Genomic DNA, 19,484 nt, shown 5'->3' with positions numbered 1-19,484 from the left:
CTTTCCTGTTTTGTCTGTGTGCATGTGTGCACTCGTAGAAGAAAGAGAATAAGTAACCTGTGTAGTTGTTGTGGCAGGTTTGACACTCTGTGGTGCCAGAGGTTGCTGGCTCCTCAGTTTTGCAGCCTGCTCCTGCTCCTTAGCCAAACGCTGCTTCTCCTCCAGAGTCAGAGAAACCTTTAGACACACACATTTGCTCATTAAATTAAGTGCAATCTTAAAGGCCTTAACTTAACAGTCTTAACTCTTATAACTGCACTATTTTCTGAATAAATTAATGGCAGGTAATTTATAATGTATAGTAATTAAGATTAATAGGTGGCTAATAAAAATAAATTGCTGATGTCAGGAATTGTTGATGAGCTGTCACAATGTGCAGTTGCTTTTCTGGGGAGGTGCGTGTCAGGCTACAGCGTAGGGGGCAGCATAGAGGACGTGGCAATACCTCGGCTACACCATAGATTTGATGCAGATGCAGAAATTGGCCTTAATGACTTGCATAGGACAGTACATACCTACCTGAGAGTATATTTAGTATTGACCAGAAATGACAAATCATATTTAAAGAGTGTCTGTGTCCTTGCTGTCTCTGTTTTTTCAGATATGAACTTACTCTAGAGGGCTGCGAGGCAGCAGAGGTGGAGCCATTTTCTTTGCCATTCACACCTGTACTCGCAGAGCTCCCTCCAAAAATGTCATCAATCTGAGAAGGAGAGACAGAAAGGTCAATTCCGTACAATGTCAGCAATTTGGACCAAAAGGTAAAACTAGAACTGAACTTACATCTCGAACCTGACTGGACAGATTAGGGGTGTTCTTGGTCTCTTCTGATTGGGTCATCTGGTTGGACAGGTTTAGACTCCTAGAAAAAATTTGAATTGCTTCAATGTCACCGAACACATACGCTTTAACTATTTAGATCTTTCCATCTTCAGAGGGTTATAGGGGGGCTAGAGAGTTATAAAGCCCCCAGCATTGATCTGAATGATGGAGGTGCTCCATTGTAACGTTTGGGATGAGTTGGGAGTTGAGGGTGAGGTGGGGTGGGGTGGTCTTCTCAACGAATGAGCAGTTGTCCCAATACTTGTGGCCATATAGTGTAATATCATATCAGACTAAAGTTTGACAGAGAACACCTAAACAAGGACCAGGACTTCTGGAACAATGCGCTTTGGATAGATACATCTTAAGTCTGGGGCAAGAGCTACATGTAGATCCAGTGATGTTTTAGGATTGTTGGAGACTTCTTTACTCATCTTGTGGTCTGCTCTGTTCTTGGGTTGAACTTGCTTGATCTGATCATGGTGGCAGTTGTTGTAAATGATTTAGTGGACAGTGGAACAGTGGCTGATTTCTAACTGTTTTGAGATCTTTTTAAACCCCTTCCCAGACTCCTCTGCGTCTACTACCTTCTTTTTAAAGGCCTCGGAGAGCCTCTTTGTTAAAGTGAGTGGTAAAGATCACCATGGCCAGATCCAATCAAGAGCAAACCAGACTAAACGTCTGAGGTTTAAATAAGACTCCTCCAGAATCCTCTCTAACCATGTTCTGATCATCTGCAGCTGATGTTCTGCACCCGTTTCTAATTCTACACATTTTATACATTTTAGTCATGACTGTGGGATAGTACAGAGAGAAATGTATACACACACACACAGACACATACACATGTGTTTAGTTATATTACCTTGATTTCTCAATATTGTTCAAATTAGGATTTAAACTAATCATTTAAACAGATTTTTATGGGGTGTCCTGATTTTCTTACAAGACTATAGATATGCATAAGTCTACAATTTTACATTACAATGCTTTGCAATGTTTTACTCTTTGAATGCTTTGGGAACAGCCACCTTAGTCGAAAAAGACTACACTGAGGCTGGGTAGTGTTCTCACTCTCCCTATCAAAGAGGAAAGAGGGAGTAGAGTGTTGCTTAGGCCCCAGGGAGGCCATGGAGGGACTGCACTGTGCTTCATGGCTCAAGCGCAAGTGGCATAATGCAGTCAGACATTCGTCATTTCATTCTGGACTGACAGCATCTTTGTTGGACAAGGGTCTAAGAAAATACCCAAACATCACTTCACAATTAATATAACCTACATAAAGCATACACAGCATTCCCACAAGCACTAATCCTTACACTTTAGCACTGCTTTAGCACAGAACTAAATAAATAAATAAATATAAAAAAAAAAAAAACGAGACACATACACACACACACAGAATGAGAGCATTGTTGGAAAGCCTGGGGGAAGCAGCTGAATCAAGGATGTTGCCATGGTGATGGCTCTGGCTACTCTTTTAACTTCTTTGAGGAGTAAAGCCTGAGAGAGTTCACTCCTCACCATCACAGCCCTCCACAGAGAGAAATGTGACACTGAGGGCTTGTTTTTTGGTTTTTCAGTTCTGACTCTGAGTTTATGGCTTACTTGCTACTCAACTCACAATTTTGTCATGTAAAAGTGACTTTAATAGACCTTAAAGTCTTATTCCTTCCTAAATAAAAATCTTATATTTTATACAATTTCTAAGTGAACTTAGGGTATTATATGCCTACTTCTAGCTAGAATTTAGCTTGTTGTTAATGTTTAAGCAATACATATGGGAGAAAAGTGAAATATGAAAAAAAATAAAAGGAGAAGAGAACTAGCGGGCACCTCTGCTGTTCCTGCATGCTGTGGAGCTGCTCCAGCTTGGTCTTCTGCTCCGCTTCCATTCGATTCAGCATCTCTTTGATCACAGCCATGAAAGAGTTAAACTGAAACACAGGTAACAGGGGACCTGGTTAATGTATGTGTTTTTGTGTGTATGTGGTGATAATATCTGACTAAAACAGACAATACTGGCAGTGAAGATTTACCTGGTTGAGGTTAAGGTTGTTGTCGATACTGAGGCTGACCAAATGAGGCAGACTTTTCCCTGCAAGATGTTCTTTAGGGATGCCTAGCTTCTTATGTGTGAACGTGCACTTGTAGATGCCTGTAAAATGTGATGTTTGTATTAATTTTATTGCAAAAGAGATTTAATATTAAATATCCATTGTGTCCCAATCAATGAAGGATTCGCAGCTCTCTTAACTACTACTACAATACAATCAACACATAAAATAAAAACATAATTACCCAGAATGCCCATTAGAACAGCTGGCTCCCGGGATGGTATCTGCTGCAGGAAGGGCAGGATTTCATCAATGACATACCACTTATCTAGATATTCCAGGATTTTCCCCAAGCACACCAAAGAGTTCACCCTCACCTGCAAGCAAAGAAACCCAGAACAATTACAAACAGATTACAGAGGGTTAAAAAAATACTAATAAAATGCAATCTAAATTTTAATGATTACAATCATCACTTTAGCATCATTTTATAGCAGAATTTAGAACAAGGTTTAACGTCAAAAGAAAGCAAGGGTGACTTACAGCCAACGACGAGGTCTGCAAACAGGCCGACTTGATGCGAGGGATAAGCGCATTCTTCATAGATGGATAGTCAATCAGATTAGCAAAGGTGGGGATGATATTCAGACACAATTCCTGCAAACAAAACATTTTGCTTAAGCTTATATGCTTTTAAATAAATCAGCAGAGTGAGCAAGTAAGCACAAGATACATTATATGTGGAGCATAAACAGGAGCATTAGTAGGCGTTTGACCATTGTTTAATACTGTTCAATGTGTGGCTACCTGGATTTGAATGGAGGGAGCCTCCAGTGCTCTGTAAACCATGGGGAGCACACTGTTCTTGATGTCCTCAGGTGGTGTCTTTGTCAGAAGCAGGTCCATCTTTTGTAAGAATATCAGTAGGATCTGAGCATATGGAAAGAGAGCAGATGGGTAAGTAACGAAAAACGGCATGACTCTCAACCACTGACCAACATAAAAACTACAAACTAGAGAAACAGGGAATACTATAAAAAGGTGCCTAATGTTCGTATGGATAGGGCGGGTTATTATTGAGGTTGAAACGGTTAGTCAACAGTGACAAATTATGGAATATAAAACGTACTTATGATTGAACTTAATCCTCTGCAAGGATTATACATGAAATATAGGGATCTATGTGACAATCATTCACTCAAACTGCAGTACAGTATAAGAAGTGTAAGAGCAATATAGTTTCTATTGTTTAACTGCACCACAAATGAAGAAACTGTCATCAATCAGCAAAAAAGTAGGATTATGGTGATGGATATACAAATGAGAGCAAACTGTAGAAAGCACAATGGTTCACATTGCTGATTAATAAAAAAATAATCAATAACTAAAAAAAGCCATATTTTAGATATTATTCAACTGAGAGGACAGTCCTATGAGCAATCACAGCTACATAATATGTTAAAAAAGACTACTCAATAGAGCACATATATAACTGCATTACAGTTATGGGAGCTATCAGGACAGGGTGACCAACAGTTTTATAAAGGCCACTCACCATGTTGCTGGCCTGAGAGCATGAAGGAAAGAAGTAAAAGGAAAAGCTCAGGGGAAGTGATAAAAGTTTAAAAACGAATAGGATGTGTGTCTGTAGGTGTAGGTATGCATGCATCCATGTGTACACTGAGAACAAACCAGTAATTAACAAGGACAAATCATGCAACACAAACCAGACAGTACAGTGAGTGTGTTTGCCTCTGGACACATGTTTTACTTTATCTAAAGGACATCTGCTAGATTATATTACTATAAGTACAGTGGAGTTACCTTTTCTTTTTTTTCTTTTTTTTTTTTTACTTTCAGCCCTTGTGGAAGCATGGGGAAAATTGTGTGTTCTCTCATTCTTTTATGAGGAAAATAAAATTTATTTATACAAACTCTATGTGGTTCATTTGTAAAAACAGAAAGGGCAAACACAGTTCTTTTTGGTTTCTGAAGTTGAGAATAGAATTATGATTTTATTAGAAGACATATAAAAACAAAGATTAGCCATAACACAAGTACCACCTGCCTCATACTGAGATCACTTTAAGTTCAGTAAGTCGTGAAATGAGACATCAGTGAGAATCAATGAGCCTTAGGTGCACATGACCCTGTCACCAGTTCACCGGTTGGCTGACGCAGTGGTCTAGCCATAACAATTTGGCCCTTGTCAAAATGATTTAGGTCCTTGACAGATGCTACTGTAGACGAAGATAATCAACATTTTTGACTTTTCCTGTCAGTGGTACTTATGTTATGGCTAACTGTTTTGTGTGTGTGTCTGTGTGTGTGTGTGTGTGTGTGTGTGTGTGTGTATATATACATATAAAAACACAAATGAACTCACATCATGACATTATCTGAAACAAAATCTGTGTGTGTTTCCTGATATACCTGAATGGGCTCCTGTTGTTTGAACACTGGGGAGAGGTCTGGTAAAATCAGACGAACATACTCTTCCTTTGTGCACTCTTCTGCTATGAGCAGCACGTTGGGCAACACAAACGGCACCATGTCCGGATTCACAAACTCTGAGGTGAGCGCTGGCAAGATTCGATAAACCACCACCCTCTGTGGAACAGAGAAGCAACAGCATTCACCTTATAGAAAATAATCTAGTCATATCTATACTATATATACACTATACTATACTAAATTTATATACATCTCTATATCTTGATACAAATGTGATCGCAACAGCAGTTCCTTTAACGTCAACCTGAAATCAAAAACCTTGTTTGATCGGACAGAAAACAATTACAATGTTTTTTATAATTCATCATATTGCTCTCATATGATCAGGGCAGAGTTTCTGCCAAATATAAGCATATGTAGCAGTTTGGGAGAAATGTTTTTACCTATTTAAGGTAATGGCTTTTTAACTGCACTGAAAACATCTTCCAAGTTTTGATTACAAGATTATGCAACAGCAGGTGGTGAAAGATACCCAATAATATCATGAGACTACCAAAGACCGTCCCAATCAGAAATAGATTTGCACTGATTGTAAAGGCCAGTGAAACATTTACAACAGAGACAAAAAGAAAGACATTTTCATTTCATTTTAATTTACAATGACTAAAAGCAAAAGCTGTTTACACAAAAGCCACACAGAACAAAAATAAATAAATCACTAAGTGCCATCTTCCAAGACATAGATTAAGCCTAGACAAAACAAAACAGCAGTGTCATCATTAAGCCCTAAAATAATCAAGCACAACCTTAATTATTATCAAAATTAGCCAGATGTCTTCAGCTTGTTACAAACACTAATACTTGCCTTGGGCAGCTTGGGTAGGACTTTGGGGAGGCCTTTGTAGAACTGGGACTTCTGTAAATTGTCTCTCTGGAAGAGTGAGTCAAAATACTGCAGAGTCACAGCACCAACATCATCAAAGAAAGGGATCTGAAAAGAACACAAACACAAAATAAGTCTAAAATCTGTTGATGAGACGCAACACATCTGTCCCCAGTGGAATTATGTAATGTAGGGATGACTTCAGGCCTGGATGGCCACACTGCTGCAGAGTTTAGCATTTTCCCTTCAGATTCCACTCAATCTTTAGCAAGACCTTTAGGAGTTGAAGTAGAGATGTTAGAGCATGGCGTTCTGAAAGCCAGCTAGACTTTCTAACTTCCTTTCTAATAAACTATTTGAGAGATTTGACATTTTGACCACCCTGCAGGAATAGCTTCATGTGGGGAGATAAAAAAGCACTCACCTTTGTCATCTGGTCAGCATCTGGTCTTACGTTGGCTGTGACACTCAGAAGCATCTTTACATGTTCTCGTACCTCCTCTGGGATCTGGCTCAGCACTCCTGGACTCAGACGACTCAACTAAGCACATAAATTAATAAACAAACAAAAACAAATTAATAAATAACAAAAAAAGAAATTATTCATTTCATATGACATGGTGGTCCTGTGGTGTACTGGCCATTGAAGAACAAGGTGAAAGGGGGCTAACAAAGTATCCAAAGAAATGTAGAACTACGAAGTGCATCTATATGGGAAGTGAATCTGACAAAATGGAGAATGAATGCAGAAAAAAGGCAAAGTATTAATGTTATGACAGCTACATATGCTTGATATTTGAGATGTGCTTATTTAGCTTTACGACAGGAGATGCTAGGCTAATATTGCTAACAAATACTGGACTTAGAATACAGACCAAATACATATATTGGAAAGCCCCCCATTTCACAGTTTCACTAGCTCACCTGGTCCAGTTGCCTGCTAAAGCTCTTGAAGATGTCCTGCTTGTTAACCTGAAAGACTGGCTTCCCCTCGTTGAAGACCGCATGCGTGACCACTCCTAACGAGTACATGTCAGAAGCGGAGTCACAGCTGACTGAGAGGATGTACTCCGGAGCCACGTACTCCGGATTAGGCAGGCAGAGAGGGGGCAAGTTGGGGTCCCACTCTTTACATACGTACTTAGGCTACAGGACACAGACAGAGAACATACACATATCCACAGACAAAGCCATGGATGTCAAGTTAGATATTATGGAAACAAAATATTATATATCATTAAGAATATAGTGCATATTGCATTATATTCTGCAATACATAAAAAAACAATTCACTGGTACAAGGTTACAAGACTGCAAGGTCTGCATTATCTTTTCTGTATTACCAAGCGGTTCTATCCAGATATACTGCATATTCATTTCCTCCACTCCTTCAGACCATTTATATCTAGCTTCACAGCTGCATAAGCTGTCTCTACTAGACACTAGAGGGCAATGTGTACTGATTCTGACCTCTGCATCAGATGGGTTGCTGGATGAGATGCTGAAATCGAAACCCATAATCTTCCAGGCTCCACTCTTATTCAGAATGATGTTCTCTGGACACAGGTTACCATGTACCATCTTTACTCCACTGTGCAGAAAGGACAGGCCCTCTGAGATCTGTGGAGAGAGAGGGAGGGAGGGAGGGAGGGATAGGATAGGAGATCAGAGAAAGAGACAAGAGAATAAGAAATGAGGTGATACTTTGTCTCTCGTGACTGTTCGTTGTTTTTATCATACATTTTTGTATGACAAAAACACACGCGCACACATATATACATACGTGTCATATATATATAGAGAGAGAGAGAGAGAGAGAGAGAAACTGGGAGAAACTGTGAACTGTGTCCCAATATATACACACACACACACACACACACACTATATGAACAAACATATTGGGACACATGTTCACACTATTCTCCTACATTTTAGAGCACTTCTGTAAGGATCTGATTGTATTCAGCAATAAGTGTGTTAGTGAGGTCACCATGTTGAATGATTACCAGCCTGCTTTATCCCCAACTCCTTCCAAAAGTGTTGGTTGGAGCACCAACCATCATTCCAGAGAACACAGTCCCACTGCACCACAGCTCAAACCTCAATTTCTCCTCTAGGCCATGCCTGGCATAAGGGGTTGTGTCAATAGGTGCATGTTTATCTGCTCCAGAGAGCCATATTCCACTATACAAGTTTTATGTGTGCACATCTGCTCATCTGTGTCAAAGTTGCAATAAGTGCAGCCTAATGAAGCGGAGTGTATGTATTAGAATAGGTGTCCACAAACATTTGGCAATGTGCATGTCTCCATCAGACTGCTTCTCTTCTCTTCAGAGCATGCTGAATGAGGTCAGGCTTAAATTATTTAGTGCCTTATTTGATTTATTTAACATTTAATTAATGCGATGCTGATAAAGCAATCACTGATATTTATTTAGGTCGTTCTAATTTGAATAATTTTGCGTGTTAAGTTTAGTAAACACTGTGTGTTAACTGAAACACTGAGTAAGGACTATGAGCTGGTTTTCCAGACAGGATTTAAAGAGTTAAAGACGTTGAATAATGAGAATAATCAAAGTGTGGCACAGCAAAGAGACATCCTGTAAACCTCATACACTGTTCCTCCTTCAAATGAAAATCTGGCAGAACCAAAACAGAGCTGGACTCTAAAACTATTATGCAACAATCTTTACTTGTTATATTTACCTCCATATAACACATAAACCCAGCTCACTAGTCAAAGCTGGCAACATGGCAAAACATGGCGGCAACAGAATATGGTGGTGTTATTATTGGAGAGCACCACAGACTCTGCTAGTTAGGGGAATATGGGTTGCTACATGAACTCGGAATAGTGACTGCAACTTTTTCTGTGCCAGTGTCGACAGAAGGGATACCCACATTCGGCACGCGATAAAGCCGAATGCCAGGGAGGCAAACATGAATCGGTGCTACGCTAAAAGTTAATGCTAGGCGATCCATTTTTACTATCCATTTTCTCCAGCGTCCGCTCCATCAAAAGCAAACCGGACTACCTTAGCTGAACTAAACTGGAGCTAAATACACATCAGAAGGGACAATCCTGGGGAAAGGCTAAAAGCTAACCAGCTATAATCTCTACTAGGGCTGAAACGATTATTCGAGTAACTTGAATAATTCGATTACAAAAAATGTTTGAGACAAATGCTTTGCCTCAAGGCTTCGTTTAACTGAAATGAAAAGAAAGCATAACTATGATATAATATGTGGGTCCTGTGAGCCTGTTAAACCAGCCAATAAAAGTAGATCTTATTTTCCACGAGCTCTCCATTAAAGGAAAACCAGTGCATTTCATTTTAAGGTAAAATCACAGGGTTGTAAAAAGACTAAAAGTAACAGAACACATAAGCCAAAAGTCACATTCTAACTATTTATACATTAAAACCAGCAGGAAACTAAATAAGTTCATAATTTGGCATCTTAAAGCCTGGTCTTGGACAGCATTTTGAATGGAGATTTTATATTGAAATAAAACACTGTCCACGACTAGCTTAATCTTCAACCTGGACACTGGCCCTGGGGGTTTACAGGACTTAATGAACATACTATCAGTTTGGTAGAAGACAAAATTAAAGTATTGCAACAACCCTTATTTAAAAGCCAGATTAAATACAGAATAAAAGGCCTCCACAATTTAAAACTCAATGACTGAGTTTATAAAGAGCCATAAAATCATCTGACCTGCAGTAAGCCATACTTGGTCTCAACATCGTAGAGTTTGTAGTCTTTGATGTCTGTGGGAACAGGGCTAGGCAGATTGTCCCACTGGCCCAGAACATTAGCCAGGCTAGCAAACACAGGTTCTGTGCAGAAGGCCAAGCAGTCCCTAAGAGAAAGACAGAAACAGAGACAGAGACAGAGAGAGAGACAGAAACAGAAACAGAGACAGAGAGAGAGAGAGACAGAGAGAGAGACAGAGAGAGAGAGAGCAGTTGCTGAGCAGAAGTAAACAGACAAAAACAATCAAACCAACAGTGTTTTTATAAACTCAATTTAAAAAAGAGGGGGAAAAGCGCCAAGTTATTCCCTATTCCGTCTTACTCTCCTTCCTCTATGCATTATTCATAGGCTCGTCCTCAGAGCTGGGCAGAGTCTTTTGATCCAATATTGAGGCTCTACACAGCAGTCCAACAGCTCTTATGCTGAAAGTGGGAAAGCCAGTCCAGCTCTGCTTAAACCCTCTACTCTTCATTCTTTCTGACAGTGAGAAGAGTAGAGGCTCTTCTTTAGGGCAGCTTCTCTCTTCCGAGATGAATTTAATAAAATAGAAATTGAAAATTGGAACTTCTGTTTAAAAGTCTAGAATCTGCATTTACATCTTTAACCCCTTGGATCCTGTGTGCACAGAATTAACATCAGTTTCATAGGCCCTAAATAAAACCCTGTGGGTCTCCACAACATCTGCTAAACTCCACTTAGACCTAATAAAGGTTTCTGCAAAAGGACAATATAACTGAATAACTGAATAATAAGCATATGGTTCAAGGGGATAAATGTGGAAAAAAAAAAAAAAAAAAAAAAAATCAGATAAATGTAGACTTGTCCGAATCAAAATAGGAAGCTGTATGACCTTAAGAATGAAGTTACTATTATTATTAACATCCAGAATTATTATTATTATATATATTAACATATTTTCTTAATGTATGTATAATAACCAAAAATTAGTTTGTCTGAGCATTGCAACGTTTCCTAAAAGACTTGAACAGAAAGTAAGCCAGTGAAGGAATGTGTTTTGTAAAAACAGCATGTATGTGTCTCTGCAGCCAACCTTGACTCCTCTAAAGGATGCTGAACTGTAAGAAGGCGTGGGTGTCGTAAGCGGGTTAGCTGCTGAACTCCTCTTTTGAGTGAATCAATGATCTGGTCCTTCTCAAACTTCTGATATCTGTCAATTATCTTTTTGTCAAATACAAAGACTGCTACTTCCTGTGGAAAGAACAACAAAATAAAAATAATCTGTTATAATAATAATAATAATAATAATAATAATAATCTGCTAAAATGTGTTATATTCTTATTCTTTTTATTAACTGTACTGCAGGGCATTGCATGTTGCATTAATTTGCATTATCTTCTCACAGTTACTGCTATTTATAGCTGTATAAATACACTGCATTCTATTTATCAACTGACAGTATTTGTATACACCAGTAAAGCCACTGAAAAACAGAGAACTAAAGATGCAGCATCATTAACAGTTTCATCATTATTACAAACACAGACACTGTCAGATAGGGTTTCTTGCTTTCCTTCCACTACTGCATATTCAATGACTTTCCCGGCAAACAACAGCAACACTGCACCCATATCTGTACCAGCAATTAAACATGCAGTGGTTAACTCTGCTTTTTAAGAGACACTTACATTTGGAAATAAACACAAATACTTAAAGAATTCACCTCTAGACCCTCGATTTATAGAAGTATCATTATAGTAATAATGTGATGATGTCACTGAATAAAAATTTCCTCACAAATTTATCACCTGTTTTGTGGACTTCTTAGTGCCGTTGTAAATCCTCCAGCACATCCCAGGTCCCCCGCTTGCGATGTGGCGACCAACTTCAAACTCCCGCGTCACCGGGTTTCCCATGACAGCACTGGTCACATCAGCAGTCACCTTGGTGACGGTGCTCTTCAGCTTATTAAGCATGGACTCCATGATGTGATCAGCTGTCAACCTGCGGAAACACAAAGGAACAGGAAATTAGCATTTTCAAACAAGGTGATGCCATTTTCCTCACAATGAATAACGATAAAAAAAAAATAATCATGCTTGCATTATTCTTCAGTGTCTGCAGAATTAAAAAGATCTTATTTAAAGACTGTATGTTCTAAATATACGCTATTTGTTTTATGCATACTCTACATAATAACAATAAACAAAAATAACCCTGCCCAGTTTGTTTGATCCACCATGTCCCTAAAACTGGTGGTGTGTATTAATCACAGCAGTGGTCTAATGCACTACCACTATGGCCCGTTGGTCACAGGTTGCCACCAGCTGCCGGAATTTGAGAGAGCACAACTGGCTGTGTAGATGGTGGGTAGATGGTGCTCTCTGTCTCTCCCCTCGTCACTCTTAAGTGATGTTAGCTGGTGTAGTGGAGCAGAGGACTTGATACGACAGCGATTTGATACGATTTTTACTGCACAGTGAACCGCACTTGCGGCAGTTTGAAGAGGCGGTGACTGGCTTCACATGTATTGGAGGAGACATGTGTGTTAAGTCCTTATGGTCAAAGTGTCTGAGCTTCAAACAGGTGGACTAATTGGTAGTACTAAATTGCACAAAATAAATCTATATAGAAAATAAAAACACACAAACCTTATGTTAACTTTTTACATTTGAATATAGTCTGAAAATTATAATACCGTCAGTTGATGGTCACTTTTTGTGAGTCACACAAAAAGTGCTATATTTCAGCCTTGTGCCAACTGCAGCACACCAGTGCCTATATCACATGGTATAGCATGGAGTTCAATGTATTAGTGCGAATACATGACAGTTCTTTTGAATATACTTATCAACTAATTTTGTAATAACTGAGAAACAAAAGCTGATTAACAAAAAGAGACAAGAAAACATTGCAAACCTTGCTGATAAATATAAATGCTGTCAAAACTCATCTCAACCATAAGGATTTTAGCTTCTCCTCATTGGTTTCTGGCAAGTTTAACTGTATTTACCTGATATCAAAAACAAAGCACTGCAGCTTGCCCAAGTAAAAGAGCTTAATTGTTGCTCGATTACAGCCAAGTAAGGTAGACTGACATGTTAAGAGATGCATTCGATGTACCGTTATATAGTAGTTTATAAGAAGCTGTCGCTACTGATGTATTTAGTCTGTGATCACTTGTATCGTGATAAATATTGTCAAAATGTCCTTAAATATTGGGATATAGTATTTTTACCACATCAGCCCTAGAACTAACCGTGGCATAATACAGACCGGTGATCTCCAACCCTGCTCCTGAAGAACTACCTTCCAGCATACTCCGGATTCACCCCTAATCGCCCCACAAATTACTACCTTTAGAAGTCTGTGATTGGTGTTAGATTTGCAATAAATCTATATTTTGCAATAAACGTACAACAGCTCTCCATGAAGAGGATTGGAGACCACATGTATATAACACCATAACACTATGGGCAGAACACTGAAGCCACCTGCCTAATATCGTGTAGGTCCCCCTTATGCTGCCAAAACAGGCCAATGAGGCATGGGCTTTGCAAGACATAGCATGTATTACCCTTTCCAGCAAATTGCACTACAGTACCTCTTAATGTGAGACTAGACCGGACAGGCTAGCCTTCGCTGCCCACACAATCAATGAGCCTTGGGTGCCCATGACCCTGGCACTGGTTCATGGGTTGTAAACTTGTAGCAGGTACTGTACACCACTGTACACTGGGAACACCCTATAAGACCTGCCAGATGTTCTGACTCATCTAGCCATCACAGCTTGGTTCTTGTCAAAGTATCTGACTAATACATAGATTCCAGCCCTTGACAGGAGATCTCAGAACCAGAAAATCAATGTTATCCACATCACCGGTCAGTGGTTTTAATGTTCTGGCTGAGCAGAGTAGACTGCCACATCATGAAGCATATACGCAATTTTACAGCTTAAGAATTGGGAAATACACCACTTATGAAGCATGGAGCAGCCTGTGAACATGAAGTCTTCTGAGCAACAAAGGGATATGTGGTAAGCTTTTACAAACAAACTTCTTTCCACCACCAATTACCTCATCCTCACTTACTAGACATCTCTTTCACATTTACACACACAGCATCTGTTTTCTCTCTCACACTCTCCACAGCTCTGTTATTCACAAGTCAGACACAGACAAGAAAAGAGAAACAGCAGCATAAATCACAGAGCTTATTCTAGCTTAGTCTATGCACAGTTTTGGGCCCTTGGGGTGTTTTCATCTCCAAACATAACCTAGAATAAAAGACATGGAAAAGATGACAGATTCAGAACAATGTCTCCAAAACTAAAATCTTTTAACTAGTTCTGCCTGGGCAGATTGGAAAGAGAATCATAAAGAATAAGGATAAAAAGTATTGGGACACTTCTTAATCATTGAATGCAGGTTGTTTTTTTGTTTTTTTTATTTAATCCCATTCAAGCCACATGTGTATAAAATCAAGCCTGTAGTCATGCAGTCTGCCTTTCTTACACACATTAGTGAAAGGGTGGGCGGTTCTGAAGAGCTCACTGAGCTCCAGCGTGGTTCTGTATGTAATAGGAGACACCGCTGTACCAACAACAACAACAAGTCAGCTGGTGAAATTTCCTCTCTCCTAGATCTTCCACCATCAACTGTGAGTGGTATTATTGAAAAGTGGAAGTGTTGAGGAACCACAGCAACAGCTCAGCCACAAAGCAGCAGACCATGTAAATGTACAGACCTGGGTCACTAAGTCCAAAACTATAAAACTAGTTGCTATAACTGCCAAAAGGGGAGCAATTCCATATTAATGCCTATGGATTTACTAGGAGAGATCATAAAAGCTCCTGAAGGTGTAAAGTGTAGGTGTCCCAATACTTTTGTCCATATAGTGTAACATTAGTGTGCCACTGACTAGAGGTATAACAATTATTAGACATTTGCATTTGATTTCGTTACAAAGCTAGACTTTCTTTTTGTTTATTTATTTATTTTTAATACACTCCACTAGGACAAGACAGATTGTGTCTATTGCAAAAAATGTCTCTACACAAAGACTACAGTATCCAAGCAGTATGCTGCTGCTGCTGCCTTTGTTTGGGGAGACAATAAAACTACACTATTTCGCCTGGCCAAGCAAATCTCCCTCACTTATTTTATTTGAAAGCCATTCAGAGTTTCTGAAATGCTTTAAACAACAAGCAATGTCTCAAAGCAGCTTCACATAGACCTGGGTCCGATCCCCAAGTGAGCAAGCCAATGGTGGCAGTGGCAGAAAAAGGAGCAAGAGGAAGAACCCAGACTCCAGAGGGGAACCCATTCTCCCCTCGTCGACACCAGATAGTAAAACAGAGATCTAATAAACCGTGATTAATGCTCACTGAAATCTACAACTGCCATCTGTCCAGCTTCTATTTGCATCTTCTTGGTCAGGATCAAAAACCTATCTGGAATCATAGGGCACAGGGCAGGACAGCATGCCAGTCTATCGCTGGGTACCTCACACATAGACAAACCCCGCACTGGAGAACACACCAAACTCCTCACAGCCAGAGACCTGAGCAAGGATCGAACTCAAAACCCCACACCTCTGGAACTGTGCAGTGAACACACTACTGGCGCCACTGTGCCATCCTATGATTGCCATGATTATATTTATAAATATAATCATGGCAATCATAGGATGGCACGCTGTCTTGCCCTGTGCCATATGATTCCAGATAGGTTTTTGATCCTGACCAAGAAGATCATTCAAGATCATTTTAAATCAGGCAGTTGTTCTTTACATTGTGTCAGTATTTCATGACAACTGGACCAATAGAAATGCGCCAAAAATATTAAATCTTTCTTTGAAAGTTACGAAGGTTTTTTCTTCTAATGTAAAGTTGGAGATAACCCATTTGAAGGTGAAGGTTTTTACATGAAATAACTCTACTAGTTATGTGAACAGTAATGGTTGTAGTAAAAATCTATGAAGGAAGCAATCTCATGAGGGGAACGAGCATTCACTATATTCAAATTTAGACACCCTACCCAACATCCACTTTGTTCATGTCAACGATGCCGGTCACTGAATAAACGTAACTTGTATTAAACTGCTGCTCTGCATAAATATTCATCCACTCACATCCGACAAGAGTAAGTAATTCACTGACAATTTATTCAGTACCAGCTTTTTATGTACAGGAGTCCAGGAGAACAAGCTGTGCATCGTTCACTGTAAGCTCCGATGTCAGCATAAAGATATATACAGAAATACACTATATGGCCAAATATTCGTGGACACCCCTTCTACTGAATAAACTCAGTCACTTTAAGTTGCACCTATTGTTGACACAGCTGTACAAATGAACACACACACACACACACACACACACACACACACACACACACACACACACACACACAGCTTGTCCTTGTAGAAATATACTGCCAATGCAATAGGAATCTCTGGAACAGATAAATGAAGCTGTTAGCACCATACCCAATGCTAAGCATGGGCTAGATGAATTAAGGAGTTGAATACGAGGTGAGGTGGCGATTATTCAACATCCTGACCTCACTAGCACACTTGTCGCTGAATTCAATGAAATCCTCACAACAGTTCTCCAAAATCTAGTAGTTACAACAACAAAAGCAGGATAAACTATTTAAATTGATTTCAGAATAAACAATTAATGAACAGCTGTCCCAATAATTTTGTCCTATTGTGCATGTTTGAAATTACTTCATACAGAGCGACATCTCTGCTGTACTACTGACAGCTATTAGATATTAGTTTGAAAGACACTGCAGGCTAGTCCATCGATATGCTGTTGTGTTACTGTGATTTATTACAGCACAACATGCCTTCAGATATATTATACAGACTGAATATAGAAAAGCTGGATTTAGACTAATTATACAGAAACAAAAACAAACCAGTGTACAGTTACAATTGTATTAGTAAATTAAACATTGGGAACTATTTCCTTCCTAAGTAAATAGTTTATTTTTTTAAAATGTTCAACTACAAAGGGCTTATCGGTTCTGCTTGTTCATAAATAAAATATATGTTTTAATAATAATATAAATAATAATGTTCTACCATACTGACAATCCTATCCACCTTCTCCACTTTACTGCAGCTTCTGCATCTCTCTAAATTGGTCCCTTGATTTCTTATAGTGTGATCAGGTGTCCTGGCAATGACACTCTTTACTTGCAACAGCCAAGACTCTTTAAACGGGAAAACAAATTCGAGCTGCCGTGTACAGAGCCAATTTCTCAAAGTTTCTCATACAAAGTAACACCTGAGCTGCTGCATCTCATACCTGTGCAAGAAACCTAAGAGTTAGCACTTTCAGATCCCTTTCAACAAATCTGTGATTTCAAACAACACTAACATTAAGATAAAAGATCACACCTTTTCAAGGGATCACTTATTTTAGCTCAAATAAGCGAGTGGAGCGAGTGGAGGGAGGAGAGGCTTTTGGAGAAAGAGGTACCAGTCTTATAAGCCAGAAGAAGAGTTAGGTATTAGAGTTAGTATTCACCACATCCTGTCGAGCCCTGCCTGTTTGGCAGTAATCCAGTTTTGCACTCAGTGTATGTGTCTTATGCTCTTTTCTGTACAAGTTTTGCACATTCTGCTATTTATGCATCCAACCTCATACCACAGCTCATGAAGATCTTAATCTCTATTTGTAAAATTAGTGTGCGTGTATATATAATATCCTTAACATTAATACCACCTGAGTAGTTCCCTTTTCGAAGCAACAACAGATCTCTGTAGTATCTGGCACCAAGGCATTAGGCAGCAGAGTCCTGCAAGCTGTGAGGTGTCACCTCCATGAGCCTCAAGCGCCCATGACCTTGCCGCTGGTTCACTGGTTGTCATTTGGTATGTGGTACATGTACTGACCACTGCATACCTGAAAAACCCTTTATGTTTTGAGATTCTCCGACACAGCTGTCTAGCCATCACAATTTGAGCCTTTTCAATGTGTCTCAGATTCTTAAGGTTGATCATTTTTCCTGCTTTTAACATCATCCTCAGGAACAGACTTTTCTCTCATTGCTTAATATAAATCCCACCTCTTACCAGGGGCCACTGCAGATGAAGATAATCGTGCGTCATGGTTCTAATATTACGACTGATCTGAGTATAACAGGAGTAACATGAGGGTTTAAACACAGAAAAGAGCCATTTTTACACCAAACAGTCGAAGTACATATCTACCAACACGCTGAATGTTCAGATTTACAGTTTCTGCTGTATACTTTGACAAGCACACAGACATCAGGACATTATCCTCTGTATTATTTGGTGTCAGAGTAATTCGGCAGTATCGCCACTCCTAATATGAGCAAACCTGAGTAAAGTGTATGAGGAAAACCACAGACGTCTCAAGCATCATGTTGAGAAACGCCAGGTTGACACCTGTTGGCTAAACGTGCCTGGATCTACTGAGCTGACCAACAGTGGTGTTTTTAAAGGATTTAAGCTAGAAATCATTTCTAAGGTCATCTTTTAAACGTGGTTACATGTTTATTAGTTGTGTGACAGGTGCAAAAAAAGTACAATCCCACACAGATCTTACTGGGATATGGACTTTGTAGCATGTAGGGTTAAAATAATTGCTTTACCAGATCTTTCAGTGTTAAATGATGGCCAAAATATTGTCTGGGGGGTAAATTATGGACACTGGAGCTCGCTTGGTTAGCTATACAGCTAAGGAAGACACTTGGGGATGTTCTGCTGTCATTGGCTAAGTTTAAAGACATTTTTAGATGAACAAAGGGTTAAACATTCATTTCTACTTGTAATCTGATCTGTTTAGTAGCACATGACCAGATCTGTCTGCTCGAAATCCAGCTAGCTCTAACTAATATGACAGCTACGTGGTAGTTATCTAGCTACAGACTCCTGAGCTAGTTTAGCTTAGCTTAGCTTAGCTTAGCTTAGCTTAGCTTAAACCGAGTCATTATTGCGAAAGGGGATGTTCACATTAGCTGCCCTTATTTTAACCTGGTTAGATCGGACTTTTAATGCATATAGTCGTGAATTATAAGTCATTATTAGCTATTAATACAAATACGAGCATTTAACTAGCATTTAACGTGTTTTTCTTCCTTTTAAGTAGCGCTGGCTAGTTTTGTAGCTGTACTCCGAACACACAGCCGCTTCTGTCGGTTATAACCTGAAAATTAACAACCCTAAAAAATATGTTAGTAACATATCTTAATGTTAATCACGGAAAGAAAACGGAAAACAAGAGACAGCGAATCGATGCGAACAAGCTACAGCTAGCCTAGCCTAGCTTAGCCAAAGCAAGACGTCACTCTGTAGCAGTTATGCTAGGTGTGAGAGCAGATCTTTATAAATACGCTTCATCTGAACCTCGTCCTCCGAGCCTGCCGATATATCACTTCTTACCTTAATCAGCAGTGAGGTGACAGCGAAATTTATTTCACGTCGACGTCAATTTTAGGGCTTTATAACTGTCAGTGTAAGCGCCAGAAGCCCTCCGCCTGGAGCAGCTACATCAAAACACCTGTAAAGA

At 39.4% G+C, this 19,484-nt stretch overlaps 1 protein-coding gene across 3 annotated transcripts in view; it reads right to left on the bottom strand.

The window, feature by feature from the left end:
- Positions 1-19,484, bottom strand: part of scyl2 (SCY1 like pseudokinase 2) — a 24,476-nt gene extending 4,992 nt beyond the window's left edge. For 2 of the 3 annotated variants that reach the window (XR_011979067.1, XM_072674182.1), the window contains exons 1-18: positions 19,358-19,484; positions 11,743-11,938; positions 11,027-11,184; positions 9,937-10,081; positions 7,687-7,836; positions 7,141-7,362; positions 6,641-6,757; positions 6,199-6,324; positions 5,313-5,489; positions 4,435-4,446; positions 3,687-3,809; positions 3,423-3,536; positions 3,124-3,256; positions 2,862-2,980; positions 2,659-2,759; positions 784-862; positions 614-703; positions 58-177 (exon numbers count right to left, since the gene is read on the bottom strand). Coding sequence is in view for 2 of the 3 variants with exons in the window: in XM_072674182.1 (XP_072530283.1) it covers positions 58-177; positions 614-703; positions 784-862; positions 2,659-2,759; positions 2,862-2,980; positions 3,124-3,256; positions 3,423-3,536; positions 3,687-3,809; positions 4,435-4,446; positions 5,313-5,489; positions 6,199-6,324; positions 6,641-6,757; positions 7,141-7,362; positions 7,687-7,836; positions 9,937-10,081; positions 11,027-11,184; positions 11,743-11,919 (2,163 nt within the window). In the remaining variant the exon portion in view is untranslated. The remainder of the gene's footprint in view (positions 1-57; positions 178-613; positions 704-783; positions 863-2,658; positions 2,760-2,861; positions 2,981-3,123; positions 3,257-3,422; positions 3,537-3,686; positions 3,810-4,434; positions 4,447-5,312; positions 5,490-6,198; positions 6,325-6,640; positions 6,758-7,140; positions 7,363-7,686; positions 7,837-9,936; positions 10,082-11,026; positions 11,185-11,742; positions 11,939-19,357) is intronic. The other variant, XM_072674183.1, reaches the window with a different exon arrangement.

The sequence above is a fragment of the Salminus brasiliensis genome, chromosome 2 (genome assembly GCF_030463535.1).
Source record: "Salminus brasiliensis chromosome 2, fSalBra1.hap2, whole genome shotgun sequence".
In the NCBI taxonomy this organism is placed as follows: Eukaryota; Metazoa; Chordata; class Actinopteri; order Characiformes; family Bryconidae; genus Salminus; species Salminus brasiliensis.
Note: the sequence above shows the minus strand (reverse complement) of the source record. Positions and strands in the feature narration are given on the sequence as shown.